The 26,638-nt window shown below is 40.1% G+C and overlaps 3 protein-coding genes across 5 annotated transcripts; 1 reads left to right on the forward strand and 2 right to left on the reverse strand.

Annotated features, from left to right (window-relative positions):
- Positions 1-302: 302 nt before the first annotated feature.
- On the forward strand, positions 303-13,326 carry LOC131313213 (nuclear transport factor 2). Of its 3 annotated transcripts, XM_058341395.1 has the most exons (10): positions 439-457; positions 594-722; positions 817-951; positions 1,689-1,998; positions 2,543-2,802; positions 3,192-3,363; positions 4,095-4,216; positions 5,297-5,362; positions 11,801-11,885; positions 12,815-13,326. In XM_058341395.1, the coding sequence occupies exons 2-10, from the start codon at positions 684-686 to the stop codon at positions 12,949-12,951; spliced, it is 1,326 nt and encodes a 441-aa protein (XP_058197378.1). In that variant the 5' UTR covers positions 439-457; positions 594-683; the 3' UTR covers positions 12,952-13,326. The 3 variants fall into 3 exon arrangements, with proteins under 3 accessions (XP_058197379.1, XP_058197380.1, XP_058197378.1); XM_058341396.1 differs by having other exon boundaries at positions 303-722; positions 11,801-11,882; XM_058341397.1 differs by having other exon boundaries at positions 303-722; positions 11,801-11,879.
- Positions 13,327-13,669: 343 nt separating this feature from the next.
- On the reverse strand, positions 13,670-17,730 carry LOC131313215 (uncharacterized). The gene is made up of 5 exons (XM_058341398.1): positions 17,512-17,730; positions 14,785-15,683; positions 14,272-14,444; positions 13,939-14,052; positions 13,670-13,827 (listed from the first exon to the last, which is right to left on the reverse strand). Exons 2-5 carry the CDS (start codon positions 15,637-15,639, stop codon positions 13,806-13,808), a joined length of 1,164 nt encoding a protein of 387 aa, XP_058197381.1. The 5' UTR covers positions 15,640-15,683; positions 17,512-17,730; the 3' UTR covers positions 13,670-13,805.
- A 1,898-nt stretch (positions 17,731-19,628) lies between these two features.
- On the reverse strand, positions 19,629-26,621 carry LOC131313216 (bifunctional TH2 protein, mitochondrial-like). The gene is made up of 6 exons (XM_058341399.1): positions 25,860-26,621; positions 24,225-24,333; positions 22,789-23,079; positions 21,456-21,870; positions 20,894-21,160; positions 19,629-20,586 (listed from the first exon to the last, which is right to left on the reverse strand). The coding sequence occupies exons 1-6, from the start codon at positions 26,054-26,056 to the stop codon at positions 20,174-20,176; spliced, it is 1,692 nt and encodes a 563-aa protein (XP_058197382.1). The 5' UTR covers positions 26,057-26,621; the 3' UTR covers positions 19,629-20,173.
- Positions 26,622-26,638: the final 17 nt, after the last annotated feature.

The raw sequence follows: 26,638 nt of genomic DNA on the forward strand, positions 1-26,638 counted from the left end.
ATCATACTATATGCGAGGGTGGAAAAGGAAAAACCCAAACCCACGTGCAATTTTGATTAATTTCCATATTAAAGCAGGCCCTACAGTTAAACCAACTCCTCTAGATCTTCTGTGTCAGTCCAAACACATCGACCGCCAAATCACCTACTACCGGTTCACCAACCCCTGCTTCAAAATCAACCGTCGATCCTGCTGACTCTTACCCTATTCTTCTAATTAACGCTCTCGATTTCATGGACTTACAAAACCGCCATACAACGCGTTACATTAAAGCCGCTTTTAAAAAAATTATACAGTGCAGTGAACCAGGCACCCCTCTCTCTCTCTCTCTCTCTCTCTCTCCAGATCTACTCCTTCGCCTCTTCTTCCATCAGTTTTTTACACTCTCGAGTCTCTCCTAAAGATTTTTTTTTTCTTCTCGCTCTAAAATCTGAAAACTGTTCTCTCTCTGCAAAAAGTAGAAAAATCTCGTAGAAGTATTTCTTAACCTCTTTCGCAAATCGAAAGAGGAATACTAATAAAAGATTCTGTTAGGAGATTTCCGTCGTTTACTTATTTACTGATTTAAAACTGTTCTGTTTGTGGAACCCTAGGGTTTGGGATTTAGGGCTTGGAAAAAAGTTGTTACTTTTTGAAGATTCGTTTCCTTGCTTCTGCTGCGTGCTCTGTTTTAAAGAGCGAGAATGGCGAGTGGGTACCCAGGCGCTGTTAGTGCTTCCCAGGTGATTCAGTCAATTGGCCAATTTATTTACTATTTGTGGTTTTTTTTTTTTCCTTTCAGAATTTTAACCTGTGTTTTTTGTTTTGTTTTCTTAGATTGGTACGTATTTTGTGGGACAGTATTATCAGGTTCTTCAACAGACGCCCGATTTCGCTCACCAGTTCTACACCGATGCAAGCAACATGATTCGGGTCGATGGAGATTCGACCGAGTCCGCTTCGTCATTGTTGGTAATGTGTTGGCTTTTGCCTTGTTTTTTGATTGACCACCTCTGTATCTGTTGATCTTTTATTTTTTGATGCTGCATTTATCTTTGATTTTGGACTCTTGGTTAGTTATTCATGTGTTTCGAATGAAAGGTTAGAATTTGTGTTGCAAGTTTTCGTGTTGCAGCTCCATGTCACTAGATTGTATAGTCCTCGCCCAATTTTGTTTCGCATGATTCATCTTAGAAGGTATTGTTGTTCAAGTCTTATTCCGCGTGTTAAAAACTCGAGTTTCTCGCATGAGAGAGGAAGAATTTATCCGGTTACTTATGAGACAAATTATTTGATTTGTCAAAATCTGAAAACTATGCCTCATCAAGTTGGTTTACTAGTTAGATGACAATAACCAGGGGTAAGAGGGATGCTCATTTAACACAGTGTGAGAAAATTGAAGATTAGGTGTGAGCCCCGTAATTTGGTTCTAATTCAGATTAGCTTCTTCATGATCCAGAACGTCTGTTAGTTTTCTGGACATGAATACAGATTACGTATGGTTGATTCTCGAGGCAGTGGGTAATAATATAGTGTCCTATTCAATATTTCTCCGCTGGTAACTAGGGAAGACATTGCATCTTCTTAGATGTAGTTCTCTATTCATACTCTGTGCAGGTCTGTTGGCTTTACTTCATTCAGCTTTTGTTGTTCATGTTATAGGGCTTCTTGTATTTGACCCATGAAAATTCTCTTTTCCGTCTGTGCAGCAAATTCATACACTTGTAGTGTCACTTAATTTTACTGAAATTGAGATCAAGACAATTAATTGTCTTGAATCTTGGAGTGGCGGGGTTCTTGTGGTTGTTTCGGGTATTGTTAAAGCAAAAGATTTTAGTGGCAGGAGGAAGTTTGTGCAGACCTTTGTGCTTGCACCTCAGGAGAAGGGTTACTTTGTCCTGAATGACATCTTCCACGTTACGGACGAGGATGTGGTCCACCAACATACAGTGCCCGCATTGTTAGAAAACAGAATTGATCCCCAACGGCCTAACTCAACTCCTATTTCAGAGCCACCAGGTATTGTCACTTGTTTTGGTCCTTTTGGATTGTAAAAGTTGAATGTATATATTTTTTAATAATTGAGCATAGTAATGGTTTTTGCTGTTCGACTCGAGCAATTGGCAAAAGGCCAGATGTCTAGGCTACTTCTGTTGTGCTTTAGCCTTACCAAACCAGTTCAGTCCAGTCCTATGTGGCTTGAATATTAGGATGTGTGTAGTTTTAAGAGTATAGGATGTGGGTTTAATCAAGGAGTGGCCTACAGAATTGTATGCGTCAATGGAGTTGTTTAGCTGATTTTACATCATAAAGTTATTTGTTCTCTAAAGTCGTAACTAGTTGAAGGCAGAAATTCAGGAGTATCAGTATCATGTCCATGATTTCTGTTGATAGTAAAAGTTTTCTAGTAAATGGTTGTTCGTCCTTTTGCTGCACATATTTGTGTTCCTTAATTGGTAGGTACTCTCTTTCTTTACATTGTTTACAAGAATTACCAAAAGCTTTTGAGTTTAATTGATGGTTCTCTGTGCATATGTGTTGTTTTTGATGATGGTCTTTGCAGTTCCTGACTATGGCTTTGAGGAAGAAGCTACTGAGTTTGTTAACTCAGTTCACATAGATGGGGATGATGAAGTGGATGACTACAGTGGCGAAGACCAGCAGCCGCAGCAGCTAGATTTTGAAAGTGAAACTGAGTTGGAGGAAACTCCTGCAGAAGATTTATCTGCTTTGCTTCATAAGGTTGTGGAAGCCGAGCCAGAGCCTGTGCATTCTGTTGAGGAGCCAGTTGGAGAGCCTCCAAAACTCACTTATGCTTCCATAGTATGCACTTTTTTCCATTTTCTGCATGTTCTGTGTGTTGGTTATTTTCAAACGTTTAAATACCATTGTGGCTCTCCATGCCTCCATTGTTTTAAACAGGTTCAACTGTTTGGATATTGTTGGCTTTCTTAGATCCCAAGCCATTATGGTATATCTTTCCCCTGAATTTTTTTAAGAAATTCAACCGTGCCCCTGGTGCAGTCCATCACTTGTACATTGTGGAATCCAAGCATCTATGCACTTATGCATGCATGTGAACCACAATTATAAACCGAAAAGCCTTTTTGGGAAGTTATTTGTTGAGCATTTTATTTTTCACTTAAGTTGGTGCTTCATTGCACTTATACCTATTTTTTCCACGTGTTGTTTCAAACATTGAAACTTGAAAGTTGCGAGCTGCTAAAGGGCCATCTGTTCCATCAGTCACTCCTCGGCCGTCTTTTACGAAGAGCACCCCACCTGCATCAGAGTGGCATCATCCACAGCCTGCTGCCTTGCCGTCGATCGTGCCTGAGTCTAGATTGGAGGTACCAGAGGAAAATCCATCACTGGCTGAAGAAGGTGATTTTTGCCATTTCTTTTTGTTCCTCTTTGTTTATGGTTTGACTTCTGATATAGTTTACAGTAACATCTCTTGTTTAACCCTGCCAGACGTTAGTGGCTTCATTATTACTTATAATTATTACTGCTCGTCGAATAAGTCATTAATACTGCTTGTGGCAGTACTATTTGGTATGAAAACATAATGCCTATGCACACTTTTTGGAGGCTGGAGCAGATTCTGTTGATATTTTGGACCCTATCATGGAGATGAGGCCCTCAGAAGATCATCTTAGCAGCAAGTTCTTTGATTGGAATCTTAACCCTTCATTTCCATTTTAACTTTGATTTACCAGAAAAAGAAATGTTGTCCACAAGAGAGAGAGAGAGAGAACCTATAGTCTTTCCTAGCTGATAGAAAAGAACCTACAGTACTTGGGTAACATAAATGTTAAGTGGAGCAGTGAATAGATGGTCGAAATGACTCATGAGACAAAATTGTGAGACTTTATGCCTGTTCTTCGGGAGCCCAGACTTAATGCTTCTTAACTAAATTTCTTGCATTTGAAGTCTTCAAATTTCGTAAGCTGGCTGTGGTGCCTTAAGATACTGTTGGAATTGGCTTCAGATTCATTATCATTTACATCATGTTATCTTGTCATTGGATGACTATTTTGCATCCTAGTCCTTAATTCATAAAAAAATGTTGAGGACAAACAGCAGGCTGATTATATATGACATGTTCTTTTCAGGTGAATTAAAATCTGTCTATGTGAGGAACTTGCCATCTACCGTTTCTGCTGCTGATATTGAGCAGGAGTTTAAGACCTTTGGAAGAATCACAGCTGATGGTGTGTTCATCAGGAATAGAAAGGTAATTTTTTACTCTATGCGCATTTGGGTATGTGTTAACGTAACGTATTTGGATCTTGTTAACAACTGCCCTCTAGGCAGTGGGTAAGGTGCAAAAAGTTTCTAAGAATTGACAACTTCAACACATTCAACGCTTCTCAATCCACTTTTATTGATTTTTCTACATGCTTTACATGTTGCAATGCACTTCTTGCAGCTTAACCACTGCTCGAGTGGGTTGTGGAATGTATATGTTGAAGTAGGGTTAATTACATCATGGTCTTGAATTGAGAGGTGGACCTAGGATAAATTCTATTGTCTTACTAAAGTTGTGATTTGGTCGTAGTAATGGACAATAATGCCCATGTGTGCATGTTAATGTGTAATATAGACATATATATCCCTACAATCATATCAATAACAATATCTTTTCATGTGATCAAGGAAGAGTAATTATAGGAGTTACCAAATCTTTTTATGTAATCAATGAAGAGTAAATATAGGAATTTAGTCATTTCAAAAGAGTAATTAAATCATATTTTAAGATTGTATAGCAATTATGAATGACAAAAACTGTTTCTATGGTCTCCCTCTCCCCTCCGTTACACCATTTTGAGCTACTCTTGTATGTTCTCACTGTGAGAAAAACCGGGTGTGTATTGTGGTTAGAAATCAATGCATGCACTCCAAAAAACATGCCATCACCACAGGGACCTAATTTTACTCTTCATATTCCTTCATGATACACATCTACACTCCAAAGTCCATAACACCTTTACATCGTCCTCCAACGGTATCTTTTGACTCCAGCAATAGTCTTCTGTATTTTATTTTTGACTAGCTGTTTCCAATATGGAAACATTATTTGATTCTTAGCTGCTATTGATCTTAGCAATAATTGGGGGAATCTTAATTCAGTATGACTAATAAAAGAATGACATAAACAAGGGAATGTAGGAATACTTTTACTGTTAAGATCTCATAAAACTAGATTGTTTGGGATAGGATTGTTTTGTAAGGTTTATTCTAAATTTAGGACCTCTCGTCGAATCACCCTTTGAAGTATATTTGAAAGGAATCTGATATGGCAATTGATGTGCAGGATATTGGTGTGTGCTATGCCTTTGTTGAGTTTGAAGACCTCCAGGCTGTTCAAAATGCTGTCAAGGTTTGAAATTTCTAGTTAGTTCTTTTGAATAATCAATGCTAGTCCTGTCCTTCCGAAACAAATAAGTGTGGATGCATTTTAATTTGATAGCCTGTGTGGTATATTTTCATTTTGTGGTTTTATTTTCTTGCTAGTAAGTAGTAACGTAGTTGAGTTGTAAACCTGTCTTATGAAGGATGGATTATTACCAGGAATCTGTTGGTCTGCAGAGCGTGTGGGAAACTTTGCTGAGATTTATCATTAGATAATTTGCTTCATAATGTTGCCAAGCTACATGATTACTTATCAACAAAAAGTAAAATGTTTTTGTGCTGTATGATTTAACAGTATTCTATGGATGATATTCATGACTTGGAAAGGCCTTCACTTGGAGTTTGACAAAATGGCTCCTTATTGCATAAGAATTGTGGGCATCGTTTTCTTTTTCGCCCCCTTTTTTTCTTCTTCTTCTAACAAGTAATATGTAATAAGAAGTATCTTATGAAGACGCTATTATGTAGTATGTAGTAAGGGTATTTATGTCTTTTTGTATTGGGTCTATATATAGGTGTTGGAGTCCTTCTTTTGGAAGCTTTTATCATTTTGAACAAATATTATCAAGAGCTAGTCTCTTTTGTATCCCATTTGGGAGTTTCTCTCGCTACATTATCTATGGGTATCTTTGGTTGCATCATTTAGTATCAGAGCTTCTAGGTTCGATCCCCACCGTTTATCTTGCCGGAGAACTCGCCGGAAACCTAGACCTCACCGGAAAAACTCGCCGGAACCCTAAAATGGCGCCGGAAAATCTCGCCGTAGACACCATATCACTCCAAATCTCCAGATCTACACAACCCAAGGCCCTAAAACCTGATTTTTGACCCTCTAAATCCACGTATTGACCATATTTGGAGCTGTTTAGCACCTTTTCTGCACTCTTGAGTCAGACCCATTCGTTTTCGAGCCTTAATACAACAATACGAACATGACCCAGCCTATTTCTAACTCAAATCTGCCTTTCCTGAACTCGAAAACCCATTTCAGCAGCTAAATCGAAGTTTCAAAGTCGGATCTGCCATTTTTGGCACTCGGAACTGTGATTTTGTGCTCGGTTTCCCTGTTTCAGCACTCGAAACTGTTGGCTGAGGCTTGTACAGCCTTCGTTGGAGTCAAAGCAGTCGATTGGCCCTCTTTTGGAGCTCGAAATAGTGGTAAGGACCTTTGTTCTTTCTTTTGGCACTCGAATCTGTGTTTTGAGGTTTGATTTCAGCTGGGTTGTCTCGTTTTTGCTATTTTTTTCGTGCAATTTCTTGTGATTTGTGGTGGTTTGGTGGCTGAGTTGACTGGGTGTGAGTGGATTTTGTTGATTTGTTGGTTGATTTACTTGTTTTGGAGTTGATTGTGGGGTTGTAATGGCTTATTGGGCTAGAGGTAGAAGAGGAGGTAGAGGTAGAGGCTTTGTGGTGAACAATGGTGCAGAGAATGAGTTTGGCAACTAAAACCATTAGATTCAAGAGTTGAGACAGAAGTTGCTACCCTAACGGAGATGGTGCAAGGCTTGCAAGTGTCGCGTGTCCGAGGACTCTCAAAGTCACTTTGACAATCCGTTTGGTGATCTGAATTGGCGTAGGCCACCTTCCACTCACTCTCCTTATAGGTGGGAGAAGAACATTAAGATTGAACTTCCCGAGTTCAATGGAAGTCTTAACCCGGATGAATTTGTTGATTGGATGAATACCGTTGAGAGAGTGTTTGATTATGGAGATGTCTCCGAGGAGAAGAAGGTGAAGTTAGTGGCTATCCGTCTCAAAGGAAGAGCTTCCGCTTGGTGGGAGCAATTGCAAGGAACTAGGCTGCGAAGAGGAAATGGAAAGTTCAGAAAATGGGAGAAAATGAAGAAGAAACTCAATGAACAATTCTTGCATTTCAACTATATGCAAAACCTCTACAAGAATTTGCATAATCTCAAGCAAGTTGAAAGTGTTGATGAGTACACAGAGGCTTTCCATCAACTTGTTGCTAGAGTTGATTTGAATGAAAGTGAAGATCAAATGGTTGTAAGGTACATAAGTGGGTTGACAACCACAATCCAAGATGCCCTTGCTATGCAAACTTTGGGATGGTTTCAGAAGCTTACAATTGGGCCTTGGTGGCCGAAAAGCAAGAAAAGAGAGAGTTTTCGAGATTCGGGCAACAATATCAAGGCGGTTCCAAGTCCGGGCAGCCATTTTACTTTTATGCGAGGGATGGTTCTTCCTCTAGTGGTGGCCAAGATGCTTCTTCCGGGGTTGGTACTCAAAATTGAGCAAATAAGGCTTCAACATCCGCTCAAAATCAGCCTCGTACTTCGGGGACTCGAAATCAATTCCAAAGTGGGGGTTTTAAGTGCTTCAAGTGCGGGGAACTGGGGGGGTCACAAGTCTTCGGATTGTCGTAAAGCTTTCGGAGGTCGTAATAAGGCACTTTTCATTGAGGAGGTTACGGAACAAAGTTGCGAGGATGATATTCCCGTTGATGACAAAGAAATATATGAAGAAATTGGGGGTGATAATGAGGAGGAAAAAGGCTATGCGTTGATGATAAAAAAGACTCTTACTCCTAAGGATGCTAGTAATGAAGATTGGTTGCGTATTAATATCTTTTACACCACTTGCAATCTTGGCGGCAGAGTTTGCAACATGTTTATTGATAGCGGAAGTTGTGAGAATGTAGTCTCTCAAGAGGTAGTGGACAAGTTACAACTCAAAGTGGAGGAGTATCCCCATCCTTATACCCTTTTTTGGTTCAAGAAAAGTAATGAAATCAAGGCGACTAAAATGTGCTTGGTATCTTTCTCCATTCGGCAAAAGTACTTTGATGAAGCTTGGTGCGATGTGGTTCCTATGGATGCTTGTCATATACTACTTGGTCGCCCGTGGCAATATGAGAGGCATTCCATCCATGATGGAAAGAAGAATACCTACATCGTCCTTAAGGAGAAGTGACAATTCACTTTGTTACCTATGAAGGAGAAGGTGACTACAACGCCTCCTCCCACTACGTTGCTTTCTTCTAAAGGATTTCTCAAGGAAAGTCATGAAACCAGGTATGTTCCAAGTGTTGGTTCCTATGGCGGATATGGGTATGTCGGATGTTCCTGAGGCGATTTCTAAACTTTTGAAGGAATATGTTGATGTGTTTTCTCAAGAGTTGCCTCCCGAATTGCCTCATTTTCGAGATAGTCAACATTGTATAGACTTGGTGCCTGGGGCGCCCCTTCTGAACAAGCCCGCATATAGAATGTCTCCAAGGGAGAGGGAAGAGATTCAAAGGCAAGTTAAGGATCTTTTAGAGAAAGACTACGTAAGGGCAAGCCTTAGCCCTTGTGCGGTGCTGGCTCTTTTGACTCCGAAGAAGGATGGTTCGTGGAGGATGTGTGTGGATAGTAGAGCTATCAACAAGATCACTATCAAGTACTGCTTTCCCATTCCAAGGCTAGATGATATGATGGATTGCTTTGCCGGTTCAAAGGTCTTCTTAAAGATTGATCTAAGAAGTGATTATCATCAAATTCAAGTTCGTCCAGGAGATGAATGGAAAACGGCTTTCAAGACCCCTCATGGCCTCTTTGAATGGCTTGTAATGCCTTTTGGTCTTACCAATGCTCCAAGCACTTTTATGCGGGGAATGATTCAAATGCTTCAACCACTCTTGGGTATATGTGTAGTTGTGTACTTTGATGATATCTTTGTGTATAGTTGGTGTTTTGAAGATCACTCATCCCACCTCCAACAAGTCTTTGAAATTTTGGGAAGAGAGGAATTTTATGGGAACTTGAAGAAGTGTAGTTTTGCCGTTGATAAAGGTGGTATTTTTGGGGTATGTTGTGTCTTCAAAAGGGGTTCCCATGGATGAAGACAAGATTAAGGCTATTGTGGAATGGCCAACGCCTGTGAGTGTTCATGAAGTGAGGAGTTTTCATGGGTTAGCTACTTTCTATCGGAGGTTCATTGCCAACTTTAGTAGTATTACGGCTCCTCTTACAGATTGCCTCAAGCAAAGGGTGTTCATAAGGCCCCAAGAAGCCGCTGAGAGTTTTAAATTGTTGAAGTCCAAGCTTACCGAAGCTCCTATTTTGGCCTTATCCAACTTTGACAAAACTTTTGAACTTGATTGTGATGCTTCGGGAGTGGGAATTGGTGGAGTTCTAAGCCAACGTGGTCAACCTATTGCTTTCTTTAGCGAGAAGTTGAACGGTGCTAAACTCACGTACTCTAATGACTTGGAATTCTATGCCATTGTCCAAGCCATCAAGCATTGGAGTTACTACCTTGCCTACAAGGAATTTGTTCTCAACACCGATCATGAAGCCTTTAAGTACATCAATAGCCAACAACACCTTAATAAATGGCATGCCAAGTGGGTGGCTTATCTACAACAATTCACGTTCTCTTTGAGGCACAAATCGGGGATTCTCAACAAAGTGGCCAATGGTTTGAGTAGAAGAGTGGCTCTTTTGGTGGAAATGAAGAACAAGGTTGTTGGGTTTGAAGAATTTCGCACTTCCTATGCCGAAGATCCTTACGTTAGTAAGATAATCGATGTTTTGCAAAGGGGTGATATGGTTATTGATTCATGTTTCATGTTGAAGGATGAATTTCTCTTCAAAGAACTCAAGTTGTGTGTCCCTACATGCTCTTTAAGAGAGCAATTGTTGGCCGAAAGTCACAAGTTGGGTCATTTTGGCAAGGATAAGACTCTAGTGTTGCTTCAAGATGCATACTATTGGCTGGGAATGAGTAAAGATGTGGGGGGCTATGGGCAAAGGTGCCAAACTTGCCAACGGAGCAAGGGGACATCCACTAATGCGGGGTTGTATTTGCCTTTACCGGTGCTGGAAAGTCCTTGGAAATGCGTGAGTATGGATTTTGTTTTGGGGCTTCCTCCTACGCAAAGGCGGAGTGATTCTATCATGGTGGTAGTGGATCGGTTCTAAAAAATGGCTCATTTCATACCTTGTTAGAAGACTATGGATTCGACTAACATTGCCAATCTCTATTTCAAGGAGGTCTACAAGTTGCATGGTGTTCCTACTCTATTGTTTCCGATAGAGATGCTAAGTTCCTTGCCCACTTTTGGAGGACCTTGTGGAGGTAGATTGGCATCAACTTGTGCTTTAGTACTTCTTTTCACTTTCAAACCGATGGTCAAACGGAAGTGATAAACCGGAGTCTTGGGAATTTGTTGTGATGCTTAGTTGGTGAACATCCAAAAAGTTGGGATGAAATTCTTCCCTTGGCGGAGTTTGCTTACAATTCTTCTCTAAACCGCACCATCCACACTTCCCCATTTGAATTGCTTTATGGGTTGAAACCTTCTAGTGTGGTTGACCTCGTTTCTTTGCCAACCCCTAAGAAGGGACACTCCAAGGCGGAAGATATGGCTACGTTTATGAAGAATATCCACTCTCAAGTTAAGCTATAAGGCGGCTGTTGATGCACACAAAAGGGAGGTTTTGTTCAAAGAAGGTGATCTTGTTTTGGTTATCTTGAGCAAGGATAGGCATCCTCACGGTGCTTACATGAAGTTGAACGTTCGGAAAGTGGGTCCTTGTGAAGTCTTGTGCAAGATGAATGACAACGCTTATCAAGCTGTTTACCCTCTCGCTTGAGCATCTCCAACACATTCAATGTGCAACACTTGGTGCCCTATTTGCCGGCCGTAACTTGAGGACAAGTTTCTTTTTTAGTAGGGGAGTATGATGTAGTATGTAGTAAGGATATTTATGTCTTTTTGTATTGAGTCTATATATAGGTGATGGAGTCCTTTCTTTTGGTAGCTTTTATCATTTTGAACAAATTTTATCAAGAGCTAGTCTCTTTTGTATCTCATTTGGGAGTTTCTCTCTTTACATTATCTATGGGTATCTTTGGTTGCATCACGCTATCATGGTGCAACCTTGTACAAGTGGAGTGCATTAAACAGAGAAAAAACCCTGAACTCTCTGGATATCAGCTGGGATGCACGTCTCTCTAAAACTATACAGAAGAATGCAAGAAAAGGGAAGATCCTTTCTACACAACTAAATCAAGTAGAGAGCACCATCCCCTTCAGGACGTCAATAGAACTCTTTTCCTGCAAAAGATCCAAAGTTTTCCCTCTAAACTGCACCACATAATTGAAAGGGGCACTATATTTGAGACCTCATATTCCACTCTTCTAGAAGGACTGGCACCCATGCTGCCAAAAATAAAAAAGAGCCTCTGGGGAATGCGGCATGACCCACATTTTTAGCTTAATATAACTTCCTATCAGTGGTTTATGTTCTGTGTTTTATTGTGACCGTAGAACGAGCTTTTTCATCCCCTTTCCTGGATTTTGTCTTGTGAAACCGCATGCTAAGTCTGGCAGTGTCAATTGTGCCTTCCTTTGGTTGGACTCTTGACGTAATCTCCTATTTGTGTTGATCTTCTTTTCTAGGCATCTCCAATACAGTTGGCTGGAAAGACGGTCTATATCGAGGAGAGGAGAGCAAACAGCAGCGGTGTTGCTTTTCGAGGTGGCAGTATGCATCACAATCTGCTTTTTGCTTTGAATTGTTATTGCTGAAGTGGATCAATTAGATTCTTATGATGCATGCTTTTGTTGCTTCATTATCTCAATCTGACCCTTGTGTTCTATGTGCATGTTTGATTGTCGGATTATTTTTAGGAAGGATTGGATAAGATGGGATTAAGGATGGGGATGGAGGTGACAAGTGGGGTCCATGGATAATAGAGGGATTATATGAATACTGGGATGTTAGAGTGAGATAAATATGGGATAAAGATGATAGCAATTGTTTTTTACCATTGGATGAGGGAGAGAATCCGGAAAAGGAGGACTAGCTAATACCACCCTCCTTGCACGCGAGATGGTTTACCTCTGTACCGAGATGTTTTGGGTCATTAGATTGTGTATTTTTTTTTTTTAATGTTTCAAAATTGTTATGCGATCCAATGGCTGGAAATGTACGGGTACAGGGGTATAGAGAATTTCGGTACAGAGGATTTGATTCCCTCTCCTTGGTATTAGTTAATCCCCGATATGGGGTAAATGGACAAATAGTCCACCTTTGTCCAATCCTGCCCTTAATCAGGTGTGCCAACAAACGCCGGACTATAAAAAAAAAGGGAAATATGTGGGCCCACCCCTTAGTCCCACCTCTATTATCATGCAATCAAACATGCCCTATGGTGATTCTATTGGGTTGAAGTTGCATCTGGTTGTATTGATCTGTTGAGAACTAATTTGGGACTAATTGCGTGCTAGCCGAAGTTGGCGTAAGATTACCCTGAAGAAAGCATTTGCTTTAAGATGGAATATATGCTCCGTGGGTTTATTGGATGCATCTACTCCCCATTTTTGTTTAACAAATACGATGCACAACATCATGTCTACTACACTTCCTACTTTTTGTTGACATCCTTTTGCCTTTCATATTGTCTTGAACAGGAAGGGGAAGAGGCAGAGGAAGTTACCAATCTGATACTCTCAGAGGGCGTGTTGGTGGGCGGGGTTCTGGCAGGGGAAATCAAGACGGGGGAGACTTCAACAAATCACGAGGCAATGGTTTTCGTGGTGGTTTATAATTGAATGATCATAACAACCCGGTTCAACAAGGGCATATCCATATTCCTAGTCAAACGTTATCGGGCTTAGGTAGATTGGTCCTTTACGGTCTTCAACTGCCACAGTTTCTTTCAAGGCTTTCATCGAACATGTATTCGTGGTGTTTCCGGTTTTGCATGGATGCTTGTGAGTTGTCAGAGACATGTTTGTTCTATTTTTACCCATTGAGTTCATGTATGCTTCTCCAGATCCCGCAACGGCGGGAGCCTCGTGCACTGGGTTTGCCCTTTTTTGAGTTCATGTATGCTTCTTTCCCCTTGGTTGTTTTTTATCCTGCAATTCAAGAGGGAATATTTATATTTTTGAGTGAGATGTCGGGAGGTTTGCCGTGAAAAGCTGGTTTATGGGTGACGGTCTGTTATTTTCATCTGGATCATCTTGTGTTGTGTTGTTTGACGTCTTACAGATGTTTTCCGTGAAACCGGTTCAACCTATAGCCACAAGTGAATTCTCCCAACGGGAATCCTTTTGTGGTTGGTTTCCCGGTGGATTGGCGTTAAGTTTGAGTTATGAATCAGAGTAAGGCGTTAATGCCTTTAGCCCGACCTCCCTATAGCTTAAGTTTCGTGTACTGGATTGCACTTCTGAAAGTATTTTTTGAATTATAAGTTATATTTCTGCTTTTGTAATCCTAGTTGTGGCAGATAGGGTGTTTTTTTTTGTTGGGTATCTCTAATAGAATTCTAATATGGAGTATATATAACCTTATGATAAAATGTAAAATCCTTTTTACAATCATTTGTTACACTTCCAACTGTGGGGAGACCATACCAGCAAGAACTGGAGTATAATGACAGCATTTCTAGTTTTATAACTAATCAAATAAGGCTCCAGTTGTCCCAGATGTTATGAGTAGTTGAACAAAACTGATGAAATTATTATAAGGAGAGCTCCTCATCTGCAGATGGCTTATAGGACGATGATCTTTTCTTTCTAGCATTTAAGCAGTTGCAGAAGCCATGGCTCCATTTTGGTAATGTGAGGGCAAAACGCAGGTATCGTCTCCATCCTCATCTTCCTCTGTTTCCCACAAGAAACTAGCATATGCCGCGTGAACATGGCTGAAACAAAGAGAGGAGAGAGAAGTTAGAAGACATCAGTTGTTTTTCGTTTCTGGGTTTTAGTTTTTTGTTGTTTCCATTATTTATACAGTTGAAAAGTACGAAGAACGCTTCTCGTCTTCGTAAACATCTAGTATAAGATATATCTTGAAAAGCAGTATATATGTTTACGAAATTATCAGTTTTCGTAAACAAATTTTCGGAGAATTGGAAACAAACCTGTCCGCAGGGGCGGCATGAACTGCTCGTTCAAAGTAGCTTAAAGCTCTATCTAGATCACGATGGAGCTCCCACACCAGTTTAGCATACTGAGACAGTACATCACCATCCTTAGGATCTGCCAATATTGCCCTGGAGTAATATTCCTCTGCCCTCCTTAGATCTCCTTTGGACTGCCCAAACAAATATTTGAAATGTTTTTAACATAAAAATTAACACAATTCTTTTTCAAGAGTGTCCCAAGAAACCAAAATGGAACAAAAACAACTAAAGAGCAACGATAGGTGCGCATATATTTGTATACAAATTCGGAGCTGGATGAGTCTAGAACTGCATGAATCCGAAACCATCCGATGCATGTGAGTTTTTATTATTTTTTTGTAAGAGCTATAATCTGATGCACGTTAGTATTTATTATTTTATAAAGTCCGATTTCCGATGTCATATGACATCTATATCTAGATTTGTGCAAACGGAATTATTCAGACAAAAGAAAAGAAAAAAAGGACTCACTTCATATAGAAATTGAGCATAATTCCTCAAGCACAAAGGATTGCCTGGATTTTCCTCCACCAGCCTCTTGTAATGCTCCTCAACGCCGGGCTGGTTCCCCTCGCCGCTACCTCCACCAGCAGCACCACCACAACCGCCGCTACCACCATTGTTATGATGACTTCCTCCACCAAAACCGATATCAAAACTGTCAACCCCAAGCCCTCCAGCAAGATACATCTCTGGATCACTATGCTCTTTTACCAGAAGTCTGATTTCCTCATCCAAACCCATACTCTGTTTCTCCAAATTCAGTGCCCTGTTTCTCACGCCCACGTATTTTTCCTCTCCTTCCATTGAATTCTGAAAACACCCACCATTAGTTCCCTCAAATTCTTCTCTCTCCAACCGCTCATCTTCTTCTTCCTCCTCACTGTCGATGTCATCTTCATACCTATTCCTCGCATTGTGAGAATGAAAAGATGGGATTGTTTCCAAATGGGACCAATTTGGTCTCCGCGAAATAAACTTCTTGGGCGGTTTTGGAATGATACTGAATTCATCATCACTTTTGCAAGGATCACTGGCTATTAATACTTCCAGATTTCCTTCAGACTGAGCTCTTCGGAACCCATTGTTGGTACCAACAGATAGATCAGAGATGGAAGGAGAGATGGGAGAGGAGTTGATCGAAAATTGTGCGTAGTTTAGGGGCCCGGAATGGTGAAAAGAGAGCTTCTGGTGCACGGCGGTCGGTGGGTGCTTGAGGGTGGCGTAGGGGTCGGAGTTGTGGTAGTGGTGGTGGTGGTTGGGAGTTTCTGAGAAGGAAGAGAGGAGGGATCCAAGAACTGGTGTTGAAGAACTCCTAAGCAGCATTTTGTTCTTCTCTCTCTGTTGTGATATGTTCCCTTGCTAGTTTTCTGTGGAGGAGAAAAAGATACGAGTATTGTGACAACAAACTGTGATAAGAGATACAAGTTGTAGTAGCACAGGTAACAGGTTTGTGAGATTGTTTTGATATCGGGCCAACTTAGGTATACCTTAACTAATTCTTTTTAAAAAAAAAAAAAGGGTTCAAAAAATTGAGATCATTGCTCATCATCCAAAAATAGTTTATTGCCAAGCGGGTAATTTTTTTGCTCGGTGAAAAGGAAGGTGGGCTGGGGTGATCAGCACAGTTGACCTCCTTGGGCATAATCCCAGGGGAATCCACTTGTCATGAAATGTTCGAATTTGAGCTTCAGTTGACCCGACCAGAACTCCACCCAAATACAAGTCGACATGAGGCCCCTATAATCCAACTATCGGGTCCAAGTCTATGTTGAAATATAATTATGTTTGTAAGTTTCAAAACTGGTCATATGAATCTACTATTTTCAGGTAAGAAAATGATTGCAATGGAATTAATAGCACAAGATTTTGTAACTCCTTGTTTGAGGAATTAAAGTTGTCAAATTCCCTCTTAACTCTGTGACACAACGGCTTCCTAGAGAAGCAGATTAATTTGGTCAACAAATTTAAGGCAAACAAATCATTCTATATGGCTTTAATACCCATAATTATAATAATGGTATTGCCCGTTGGGGTATTCTCCAAAAGTCTTATATAAGCACCATTTTGTCTCCACATGATATACATCCAAGAAACTCATCACAGACCACTCTCTTTTACTCTCAGCTAACATCCTTTTTCCAACCTTTCTCGTTCAAAAGCTCTCTACTACAAAATACTACTTTTATACTTATTATATTTGGGCAACTCCGGTTCGTGGCTTCGTTCATATCCTCCTAGTGGACGTGACCATTGGAAGAGGAAGTTTGAGAGCATTTCGGGTTGAATCTTGGAGTCACTATAATCCGTCAACACCTTCACGTAGGGGAGGACTAGTGGCTTTAAGACAGTGCATCACGCCTCCCGATTGTATCTCAGGCCAGATTTTCTTTTACTCCTTTTCTCAATTTTAAATTGCTTATATGCATGCTCTGTTTTATTCATGCTACATGTTATTTGATTTAATAATTAGAATATCTCAGATTTTTGTGCAAGTTGTCTAACAGTCTACTCGAACTCGGGACCGATGGGAGGAGGAGTGTTTTAACTCGGCTGCCTCAGTCACTTGAACTACCACCCTTGGTGGTGTTAGGTGGGTAAATGAATAGTAGTAAGTCCACCTCCAACTTCGATTAGGGGCCCGGATTTGATAGCAAAAGTGTCCCTAAAAAGTTGGGAAGAGCATGAAGCTCATGACTATGACTCTATGAGTCCATGAGTAGCCAAAAGTGGTTGATATAACGTTGCAAGAGAGACTGAGTTCCCTCAAAGGAATAAGCAAAAGATTTCTGGTAATAAATGGGGAGAGAGAGGGGTGTTACCCCTTTATTAGAAGCCACAAGTGGTTGAAAATATTGCAAAAACACACGCGCGAGGGAGAGAGAGGTTTCCCACATACAAAATTTCATTTCATCCATGAGTTTTTTGAGACACAGAAATTCAGAAACAAATCGGGACACGGGCGAATCTAAAGCCATCTGATATACGTGAGTCTCTGCTGTGAAACTCACGTGCATCTAAAAGCTCTGAGCCCGGCCGAATTTGTGTTCAATTTCTATGCCTTTCCTTTTTCTTTCCGAAGCATGGGAAGAAGTAATACAGTCAGTCTTTTGGAGAACATAGACATACATATATAACATTCAACCAAAATCTCAAGAATTAGGATCTTCATGGGAGAGAAGAATGAAGCACATTTACCTCTTTTGAGATGTGAACCAATTGCTAGCAGAGCTCTGCAGAAACTTCTTTCTTTTTTTGGTAAAGAGGAAAGAGAAGAACAGACGCTATTATCTGCTTGATTTGAAACCTCAAGCTCTTTGTTCCTTTCAATTTACTACATACTAGCATTTTAGTATATATATATATAGAACAACTTTTGTATGGTAGAGAGTGCACCAATCCAGTTGTCAGAGAAAAAAGTCAGTTTGTACTCGTCTTTAAAGGTTAAGAAGAAGAAGGTTCACAACTAGTTCTTTCACATGGACCCTTATGCTCGAGATATTTTTCGGTGACGAGCGGGCACCACATGGTGCCTGAGCAAGGCATTCGAGCCGTTCATTCTGTTTTTGGAGAGAGAAAAAGGAGAGAGAGCAGTCGGGTGAGAGGAGAGAGAGGGTTTCAATCTGGGCCGTCCAACACAATTTTGAACAGTCCGGAGTGCTGCTCAGACATCACGTGGTACCCACCCGGGACCCAAAAATACCTCCTTGTGCTCCGTTTGGATGCATTGAAAAAACCAAAAATTTGATTATGCAGAGAGTTGCCTCACCTGGCGAGGCTCCATTATTTCTTGGAAAGAACAGAGGCTAGACCACAACCACGTTGTGCATATGAGGCACGTTTTTTTTTTTTTCTTTTTTCCCTTTTCTCTGCATGGTCTACCCAGAAGTCCTCTGGACCTTACACGTGGCACCATAGTTCTCGTTTGGAGAATGTCCACTGGACCTTACACGTGGCACGATAGTTCTCGTTTGGAGAATTCTATGTCCTTTGATAGTCTAGGGTAACACCATTCATGGGATCTACTTGGCTAGCTTCCGTTTGTTGAATTTTAGTACTTTCAATCATTTTTTATAACTCATGCGTGCGGGTCAACGTTACGCGCACTTCAACTGATTTTTAGGTACCATTCTCGCCTCCTATTTGTGGGGTACCAGTTAAAGCCACTTCGAAGGAGTTAATAACGAAGAGATTTCAAACCTGAGATTTAAGAAAGAGAAAATCTTAAGTCTCAGGCATTAACTACTAGGCAAACCCTGGGAGTTAATCTTACTTCCAATCATTAGATGGACATCTTGTGGTTTTGCCTGACGACTATTATCACTTTGAATATCTTTGTGTGAAAGTGTGGTTTGGATCTTGCTATGATGTCTATCCTCAAGAGGAGACACCGTAAATATTTTTGGCATAACCGAACCATTACAAGCGTAACCAAAACCAGTGAAATGTATAACTAAGGCATAACCAATGCATACATATAATTAGTTTTGGTTATGCTTGTAATGATCCGGTTATATCAAAATTACGGTGTCTCCAAAAGGAGGGGAGACACCAAAGTCATTCCCTTGGATGTTACTAGGATTTTCCAAAAGTTTGAAGGGTTCAATACTATTGGGCGCATTTTGCCTCAACGAAACCTGTGAGATCACCCGAAAATTTTCTCGCTAATGAAATTGTGAAACTAACCATTAATCCACCAAGCGACTCATCTTGCAAGTAACTCAAAAGTCATTGAACAACAAATGCTTGACCAAGCTATCACAAGTACATCAAACGTATCTTCTGAACTCATTTTGTACGATTTTATAAACACGACAAAGTAAATAGACCAGGGTACCATACTGTATCGGCCCGTACGTATCGTACCAGTAATAAAATAGTAAACGTATTAGTAAACGTATTTTGGTGATCTATACTTGCCAAAATACCAATCTGTATGGTTGATATTGGGCGTTTCGGCTTATATTGGGCTTGTACCGAAATCTCGACCATTATAGAAATAATAGTGATATTTTTCCTTTGATAGAAAAAGGCTTGAATTTTAGATAATTATATAAAACTTGGAGTGTATAATATGTTAATCATGTTTACTTGTTAGTAGAACTAGGAATATCAAAGTTACAGTATACTCCATTATATTTCTTTACTTCAAGTTTTGCATTAGTACATAAATATCTTACATAGTATATGAGATATATATTGCAATAAATTTGAAACGGTATTGAGATACACGCAGCCTGTATTGGTACGTACTGTCCCAATGCAAAAAAACGGTACACTTAACCGGTACGAATATTATTAACAACTTTGAAATAGACACTTGAAATCATACGAATACTTCTCCATTTATAACCTCCAAAATGGGGCAAATTCCCCATTTTCAGTCTAGTGGATTACATTATTCAGTCGTTTATATTATTGACAAAAAACAAAAACAAAATACAAATAGGGATCCATATGGAATACATGCCCATAATCCAGATACTCCTTGTTTTGCTATGCAGATAAGATCCTAACTTCCCCTTTCAAAGAAGCTAATAGATACATTTTTCACTCCAAATAAAATGTTACCTACAAATACCCCCCAGGATGATCATACTCTTACCACTCTAGGGTGATTAAAAAATTTTATAAAAAAAGGAAAAAATAAAAAATAATAATGACGGGCTTTTACCGCCTTAATAACCTAAATAGTAGGATTCTTAACCTCTAAAAAGCGGTTACTCCAACAAAAATAGATTATATAGACAATGGCTGACTAGTAGTCACAATTAGCCACCATCTTGAATTCATGCACCCTACTGCATAGAAATTTTCAGTAGAACTACAAATAGTGTTTGCGATCGAGAGAGATTTTTCTCTATGACCCCAAAAGGAACGCATGTATCTCGGCCCAGCTAGATACGGTGTAAAGAATGCCAGAAGACCCCTTCCAATTCAAAGACCGGCCTTCAATCAGTTCTTTCTGTTTGTTCACTAGCCCGGAGAAGAGTGGGACAAAAGACACGCCGAACTGGTCTCCCACTCTCCTCAGGCTGGAACTAGAACTGACCACAATGCCAATATCTGCTTTCAGAAGGCACAGCAAGTCGCCCACTGAACCTCCAATGTAAATGGTGGAGTGCTTGCCAATTTCGTTGTTGCCCTTTGTGTAGTCGGTGAAGGCTTGAAGCTTTTCTAAAGGAGACTCCACCTTCTTTATGATATCACCTGTCGTAATGAAGTCTTCATAGGCCAACTCGTTTGAATGTACATTCCGAACCCTTAAATCCCCTGCTCAACATGCAAGTGCAACTCTTTATGATTCATCCAAACACGATTAGTTCTACCTCTTGGAATTTCATGCTTTTCAATTATCAAGTTATTAGCAAACAAAAAGTTGGACTTGAATTGTCGTGTTAGAATGATAAATGAAGGCAAAAGCATAACCACGGGAGACAAATCAGTTTCTGACTCTCTAAAAGTCATGAGTTAGCCACATCTCAGTGTATGTAGATAAAAGGTGGTGTGAAATGTGGAAAGAATGTATCGTACTGGAAGAGTGAATGGTTAACACATGCACAGGTTCCAGAAGCCTCACGTGATGAAAAAGCCGAGCGAATGAGATCTCCACACCAACAGTATGAGAGCACATGAATGTCTGTCTTCTGATTTTCACGTTTCACTATCTCTTGGAAGAAACCTTCGCAACCATCTTGCAAAATGAGGTGTTCACCAGCCCGTTTTATGTCTTCCAGATTCAAACCCTTTAGTACACCAGACTTGATCACTCTTGAATTAGCCCTTTTCTCGAAATCAGATAGTTGCTCGATTGCTCTACATAGGCCTTCGTAATTGAATTCCTCCACTGCAAAACACAGATCATTTGGATCCATATAGACCAAAGAATTCCCATATTAATGAAATTTATGCAGTGTTTGGTTCACTGGAGTGAAGCTAGAATGGAAGGTAGGGCCAAAAAATGACGGAATGTATGCTCACCAATTTTGGGTGAAAGGCCATTTCATTGAGAGACCGAGGTATGTTCATTCCAATCCTTTCCAAAACCATTCCAGCAAACCAAACACAACCTTATAGTTCTTGACATACCAATTACAGAGCGATACATGAATCAAGAAAACCGTACTCATAAGTCATAATACCTTTTTCAGCGCCCGTGATGCTTTCGATACATTGTTCATACTCTTCAGTGTATTGGCTGGAAAGAACACTCCATGTGCTAAGCAAATCAGCTGAGCACATTCGACTGAGTTGGGTCTCACATCCATTCACATCAGTCTTTGGTGCTGTTCTAATTGCCATCTCTGCCAGAAGGGCAGAGGAATCAATTGCAGTGCATGTGATGTCAAAATCACAAAATATGCTAAGACTTTGTTCGGCAGGATCATGAGGCTGAGAAAAAGGGGCTATAGTTTGCTGAAGAATTGGTTGAGCAGAAAAGAACTTTACTTCAAGTTTCATAGCTCGATGATAGAGCTTTTCTATGATCTCGAGCTCTTCTCCAGTCAAACAAACACTTAATTTATCAAGTAAGTCTTCAATCTGGATTGCCGCTTCCTGAATTCAAAACCACAATAACCAATTCTCAGCTTCTACGAAGGAAAGATTTTTTGGCTTGTTTGTTTCGATGGAACATTTTCCACGCATAATGATTTCACAGAACACTAATTTTTCCTTTCTGTGTTCTGGGTTTGGTCACGTAATAATAGCGCGAAAACCAACAAAACATAACTCGATCTCAGCAGAAGCATTTTTCTTAGAACTACAAACAAATAAAAATGTTGAGATTGCAAGTACAATACCCGATATGAACATATTAGTATAATATACTCACTCCGTCCCACAAAGGATGTCCATTTTCCCTCTTCGCACATCTCATATAATTATCTATTTTAATTTATAGTGTTTTCTAATCTTGTTTGATACATCTCACTTAGTTTTATTGAACAAAATTTTCAAATCATAAAAATATTATAATTACGAAGGGAATTGATATTCGCGCTCCAAGATTTACTGCAGGCGCTCCACCTTTTTGTTTTTACACTGTGATGTTGCTGACAACATCACAGTGTAAAAACAAAATATACACTGATGTTGCCAGCAACATCACAGTATAAAAACAAAAAGGTGGAGCGCGTGCAGTAAATCTTGGAGCGCGAAAATCAGTTCCCATTACGAAATGTAGATAGTTTTTTAAAAGGTGTGAATAGTGAAAATGTACATCCTTTATAGGACAGAGGGAGTATATACATGCATAGCAATTGCTGAACAACTGAAAAGTGAACCTGAAGGGTAAAAAATTTGTACAAGGATTGCCAACACTATTTTGACCAAATCATGAAAACATGTTCTATTGAAAATTAGTTTCTTACTTTTGGTCTCACCAAACAATGGAAAATCACATAAACATCTCACATTAAAAACAAATGAAACTTAAGGCACGGGGACAATATTTATTTGACTAATCTGACGAACCTCAAATCTTTGGGCGGAGAGACTGTTAAACCACTTCTTGTAGATGTGATTGCTTTGATCAGGATCTTGAAGAGCAAGGATCTCGTTGCTTATGAAGGCATAAAGCCTCAAGCAAGGTCCCACAGCAGCAAGTGTATATGCTGCTAGTTTTGTCTTTTCGAAAGGAGTAGCAATCTTACCACGAAACTTTTCTCCTTCAACTTTCCCTGAAGCTATTGCCAGCAAGAAATCCGTATACTTGACTGTTGCCTTGTCAGAAACGATCTCACTTGGAAGTTCGAAGCCCCACTCCTACATAATTGGTTATTTAGAATGCGTACCCAACTGAATCACCAAGAGCTTAAATAGACAGGAGTCCAATTTTGCAATATCAAATGAGATTCTACATTTATCCTCCTTTAGTAGTTGCAGCTGCAGGTTCTCTTCGTAAGAAAGCCACATCATGAACCACAGTTCGAAAAGTTTTGATTGAGAGAAAGAAGAGAGGAAGGGGCTACAAAAAGATACTCATCGGTCACACATAGGCACTCATTTGCACTCATGCACACATTCTAATCTGCCAAAGCCCCGCAGATTCAAAATGGGGATTTCATTGGTTAACAATTAACATCAAATAACTAGACAGGATATCAATCCCCAAGGCATATGGGATACATCAACGAAGAACTGATTCAAATGAACTGATTCAAATGAAGACACAAAATACTTGAGCTGAGGAGCACGAGAAGAGAACTGTCATATTTTCTGTCTGAGGTTTCAGAGGTCAGACAGCAATGACGTTGTGGATAAAGAGTTACACCCACGGGAATATTGATTAGATATGGTTTCTACTTTCTACTACTCATACAAAAGTATAATAGTCCATAGTTTCACAAAGTAGAACTCCATGACAAAAAAGCTTCAATGATAAAGGGCTACTCACTGCTCAAGGCTCCCGCTACTGCAGGCCTGGGTAAGGGTTGGATGCAATCGTACGCTCCAATGATCTACCTGCTTAATTCCCGAGATTGCATCTATTCCATTAATGTGTCAGCGACCAGAAAGTATTCCATGCAAACCATGGGAGAATTGATCTTTAGCGTTGTTATTAACATGGCAATATTGCCATGTAAGATTTTGAGTTGACAACTCACGTGCCAAGTTCTTATGCCCCTTGGTTTCTACTCCTCATACAACTCACGTGCCAATTGTTTCAGAGGGCTACGAATACGTAATCTTTATTTGATAAAACCTCTTAACAATGACCAATATTGGCATAACAAAAAAGTTTTGTTAATCCTTAGACCAACAAATGAAGCAATTCAGGCCGCAAATGCTTAAACGCAACAAGATAATTAGATTTTGCAGAAAGACAATTTACGAAATAACAAATGCAAGTTTTCTACGTAAAACTAATCGGAAATTAAAGGGTATAACAAATGGATGGTGAAGCTTACTCGGACAGTCTCATCATGGGTATTGAGCTTCCTTGAAACACGTTTTCTCAGATTCCGGATCGCAATTTTGTCGTCGTCATCATCTGCGCATTCTTCGGCCAACTCATACCTAGACTCCACAATGGATAAATTTAGAGAAACATGCAAACAAATAATACCAGCAAACATACAGCAGATATTTATGGGTATGGATATTTTTAGAGATACATGCAAACAAATAACACCACGCGAGCAAGGCTGTCGCTTCGGGTCCCCAAATTTTATCGGGAATGGCTTCCCCCAATCAGTAAAACTTTTTATAGTATAATATAAAATCAAATGTTGGTTGATTTATCAGACCTTTTAAAAGAATGTGAAGAAGTGAATGGAGCCTGGAGGATGGTTTCATTCTTGACGGATTTTTAATTAAGCATCCGAATTAGTGATCCTAAATGTATCTTTACATCGGATGATAAACTCAATTGATTAAGAACAAATTAGCATAAACATAGGACCACATAGTATATTTTAGTCAATAAAAAATGTAATGTTGCGCCGTTGCGATTAAATTGTACTATCACCGTAAGTTATTGCCTTATTGGTATAAAATACTCCGGTGAGAATTAAGTTACTATTATTATAAAATACTCGGGTTAGAATTTAGGCCCCGTTTGATAAACTTATTAGACCTTCAGATTGGACTACCAATCTTTTGTTTGGTAATTCAAAATGGGTTAGGACTATTAGCCCCTTGGGAGTTGGAACTAGTAAGGTGGGCTTTATGGGATATTATGAATATCCCGGGGAGATGGTATTACTAATCCCAATCCAACCCCCAACACATTCTCATTACTAATTGCTTCTATCAATTCAATCTCATCTCAAACAAACATACTCATTACTAATTCCTTCTCATTATTAATCTCTTCTCATTATCAATCTCAATCCTAATCTCATCTCCTTACAAATTCCACCCATCTATCACTGTTATCAAATGGAGCCCTCAAGTTTTGCTCTATCTTATATAAGGTCTCAAAACCCCTTAGGTGCTAAACGTGCTGTCAACTGTTTCGGGGCTAATCCATACCGAACAAAGCCATGACTTTAATTGAAACCCCAAAAGTAGGCAGGATTGGACCCCAAAAATAAATTATAATCGAGGTACATGTAAACAAACCCAGACATCTAACTTGTGAAAAAGTAAATAAAATGAAATATATCACCGAGCCTCGGCCTCATTTTACGGGTTCACTTTGGGTCCCGAAAAATTAGAAAGTTTGTCAACACAGATTGTGCACCGATTGCTGTGTGGGGTTCACTCTGGGTCCTACACAAACGATGTGAATCGTTCATTAAGTATAAATACTTTTCATTCAGATTTGCAACTGATTTTTTGCCGGGGCCATCGAACAACTATTTTAAATTTATTAATTGACTAAATTTAATGAACAACTTGGATCAGATCATTTGCATGACACACATGGGACACGGCGATCTGTGCACAATCTATGTATAGAAAACCTGTGTCAATAGTCTGGTTGACGAAAAATTGCACGGGGCTCAGAGAGAGAGTGGTTGACTAAAAATTGCCCGGGGCTGAGAGAGAGAGAGAGAGAGAGAGAGAGAGAGAGAGAGAGAGAGAGAGAGAGAACTTACGCGTGGGAAAAGGCTTGGAGATAGTAGATATCCTGAGAGACAAAATGGAGAAAAGATTGAGGATCCAAAACACCAGAGGCCAAACACACCACGAACGGGGTGTAGAGTGCGAAAACCGATTCGTTCCTGAATTTGATCCACAGCCTCCTCGCTATCCCCCCTCCTCCTTCCAATTCATCTACAACCCCCATCCCCATTCCCGCCAAAATTATAATCCAATTTCCCCAAGATTTTCACTTCAAACTCTGATTCCCTGACTAGAAATAAACAAAGACAGGATTTTGTGTTTGGTAATAGAGTTTCGGCTCAAATAAAAAGGGCGTGTTTTCGGTGTGAAGGAACCAAGGATTCTAGAGAGAGATGGGGCCGGGAAGTAAAAGTCCTGGAGAGAGAAAGAGAAAGATGGTTTTGTTTGTTGGTTGATTGATTGTTGTTTACGTTTGAATTTACACTCGGTCCAATTTTGCGGGAAAATCCGCGTGATACCGTTTAAGAGAGAGAGAGAGAGAGAGAGAGAGAGAGAGAGAGAGAGAGAGAGAGGCGGCGGGGTCAACTAGTGAAGGGGGACACGGGAGAGTCGTGAGAGGGAGGTTGGGGGGGGGGGGGGGGGGACGAATACGGTGCGACCGAGTCGACGGCGATGGAGCGTCAGCGTCAGCCACCGGTTGGATTTGGGAAAGGCATAATAAAACAGTAGAGAACAGAACAGAAAGGAAAAACAAGAAAGCCGGTTGGTGGGCGTGCACATGTTTTGTCCGTGTCAACCTCGTCTGTCGACG

This window comes from Rhododendron vialii, chromosome 13a (assembly GCF_030253575.1).
Source record: "Rhododendron vialii isolate Sample 1 chromosome 13a, ASM3025357v1".
Lineage (NCBI taxonomy): Eukaryota > Viridiplantae > Streptophyta > Magnoliopsida > Ericales > Ericaceae > Rhododendron > Rhododendron vialii.

Excerpts from the sequence above, each read along its gene's own strand:
- LOC131313213 (XM_058341395.1), top strand. The coding sequence starts at position 684 with ATGGCGAGTGGGTACCCAGGCGCTGTTAGTGCTTCCCAG. Across the intron at positions 3,364-4,094 it reads TCCATCACTGGCTGAAGAAG|GTGAATTAAAATCTGTCTAT; the intron begins GTGATTTTTGCC and ends TGTTCTTTTCAG. Across the intron at positions 5,363-11,800 it reads CTGTTCAAAATGCTGTCAAG|GCATCTCCAATACAGTTGGC; the intron begins GTTTGAAATTTC and ends CTTCTTTTCTAG.
- LOC131313215 (XM_058341398.1), bottom strand. The coding sequence starts at position 15,639 with ATGCTGCTTAGGAGTTCTTCAACACCAGTTCTTGGATCCCTCCTCTCT. Across the intron at positions 14,053-14,271 it reads CATGCCGCCCCTGCGGACAG|CCATGTTCACGCGGCATATG; the intron begins GTTTGTTTCCAA and ends TCTTTGTTTCAG. Across the intron at positions 13,828-13,938 it reads GGAGCCATGGCTTCTGCAAC|AACTGGAGCCTTATTTGATT; the intron begins TGCTTAAATGCT and ends AACATCTGGGAC.
- LOC131313216 (XM_058341399.1), bottom strand. The coding sequence starts at position 26,056 with ATGGGGATGGGGGTTGTAGATGAATTGGAAGGAGGAGGGGGGATAGCG. Across the intron at positions 21,161-21,455 it reads CATCACGGGCGCTGAAAAAG|TGGAGGAATTCAATTACGAA; the intron begins GTATTATGACTT and ends TGTGTTTTGCAG. Across the intron at positions 20,587-20,893 it reads TCGCTCGGCTTTTTCATCAC|GGGATTTAAGGGTTCGGAAT; the intron begins GTGAGGCTTCTG and ends CATGTTGAGCAG.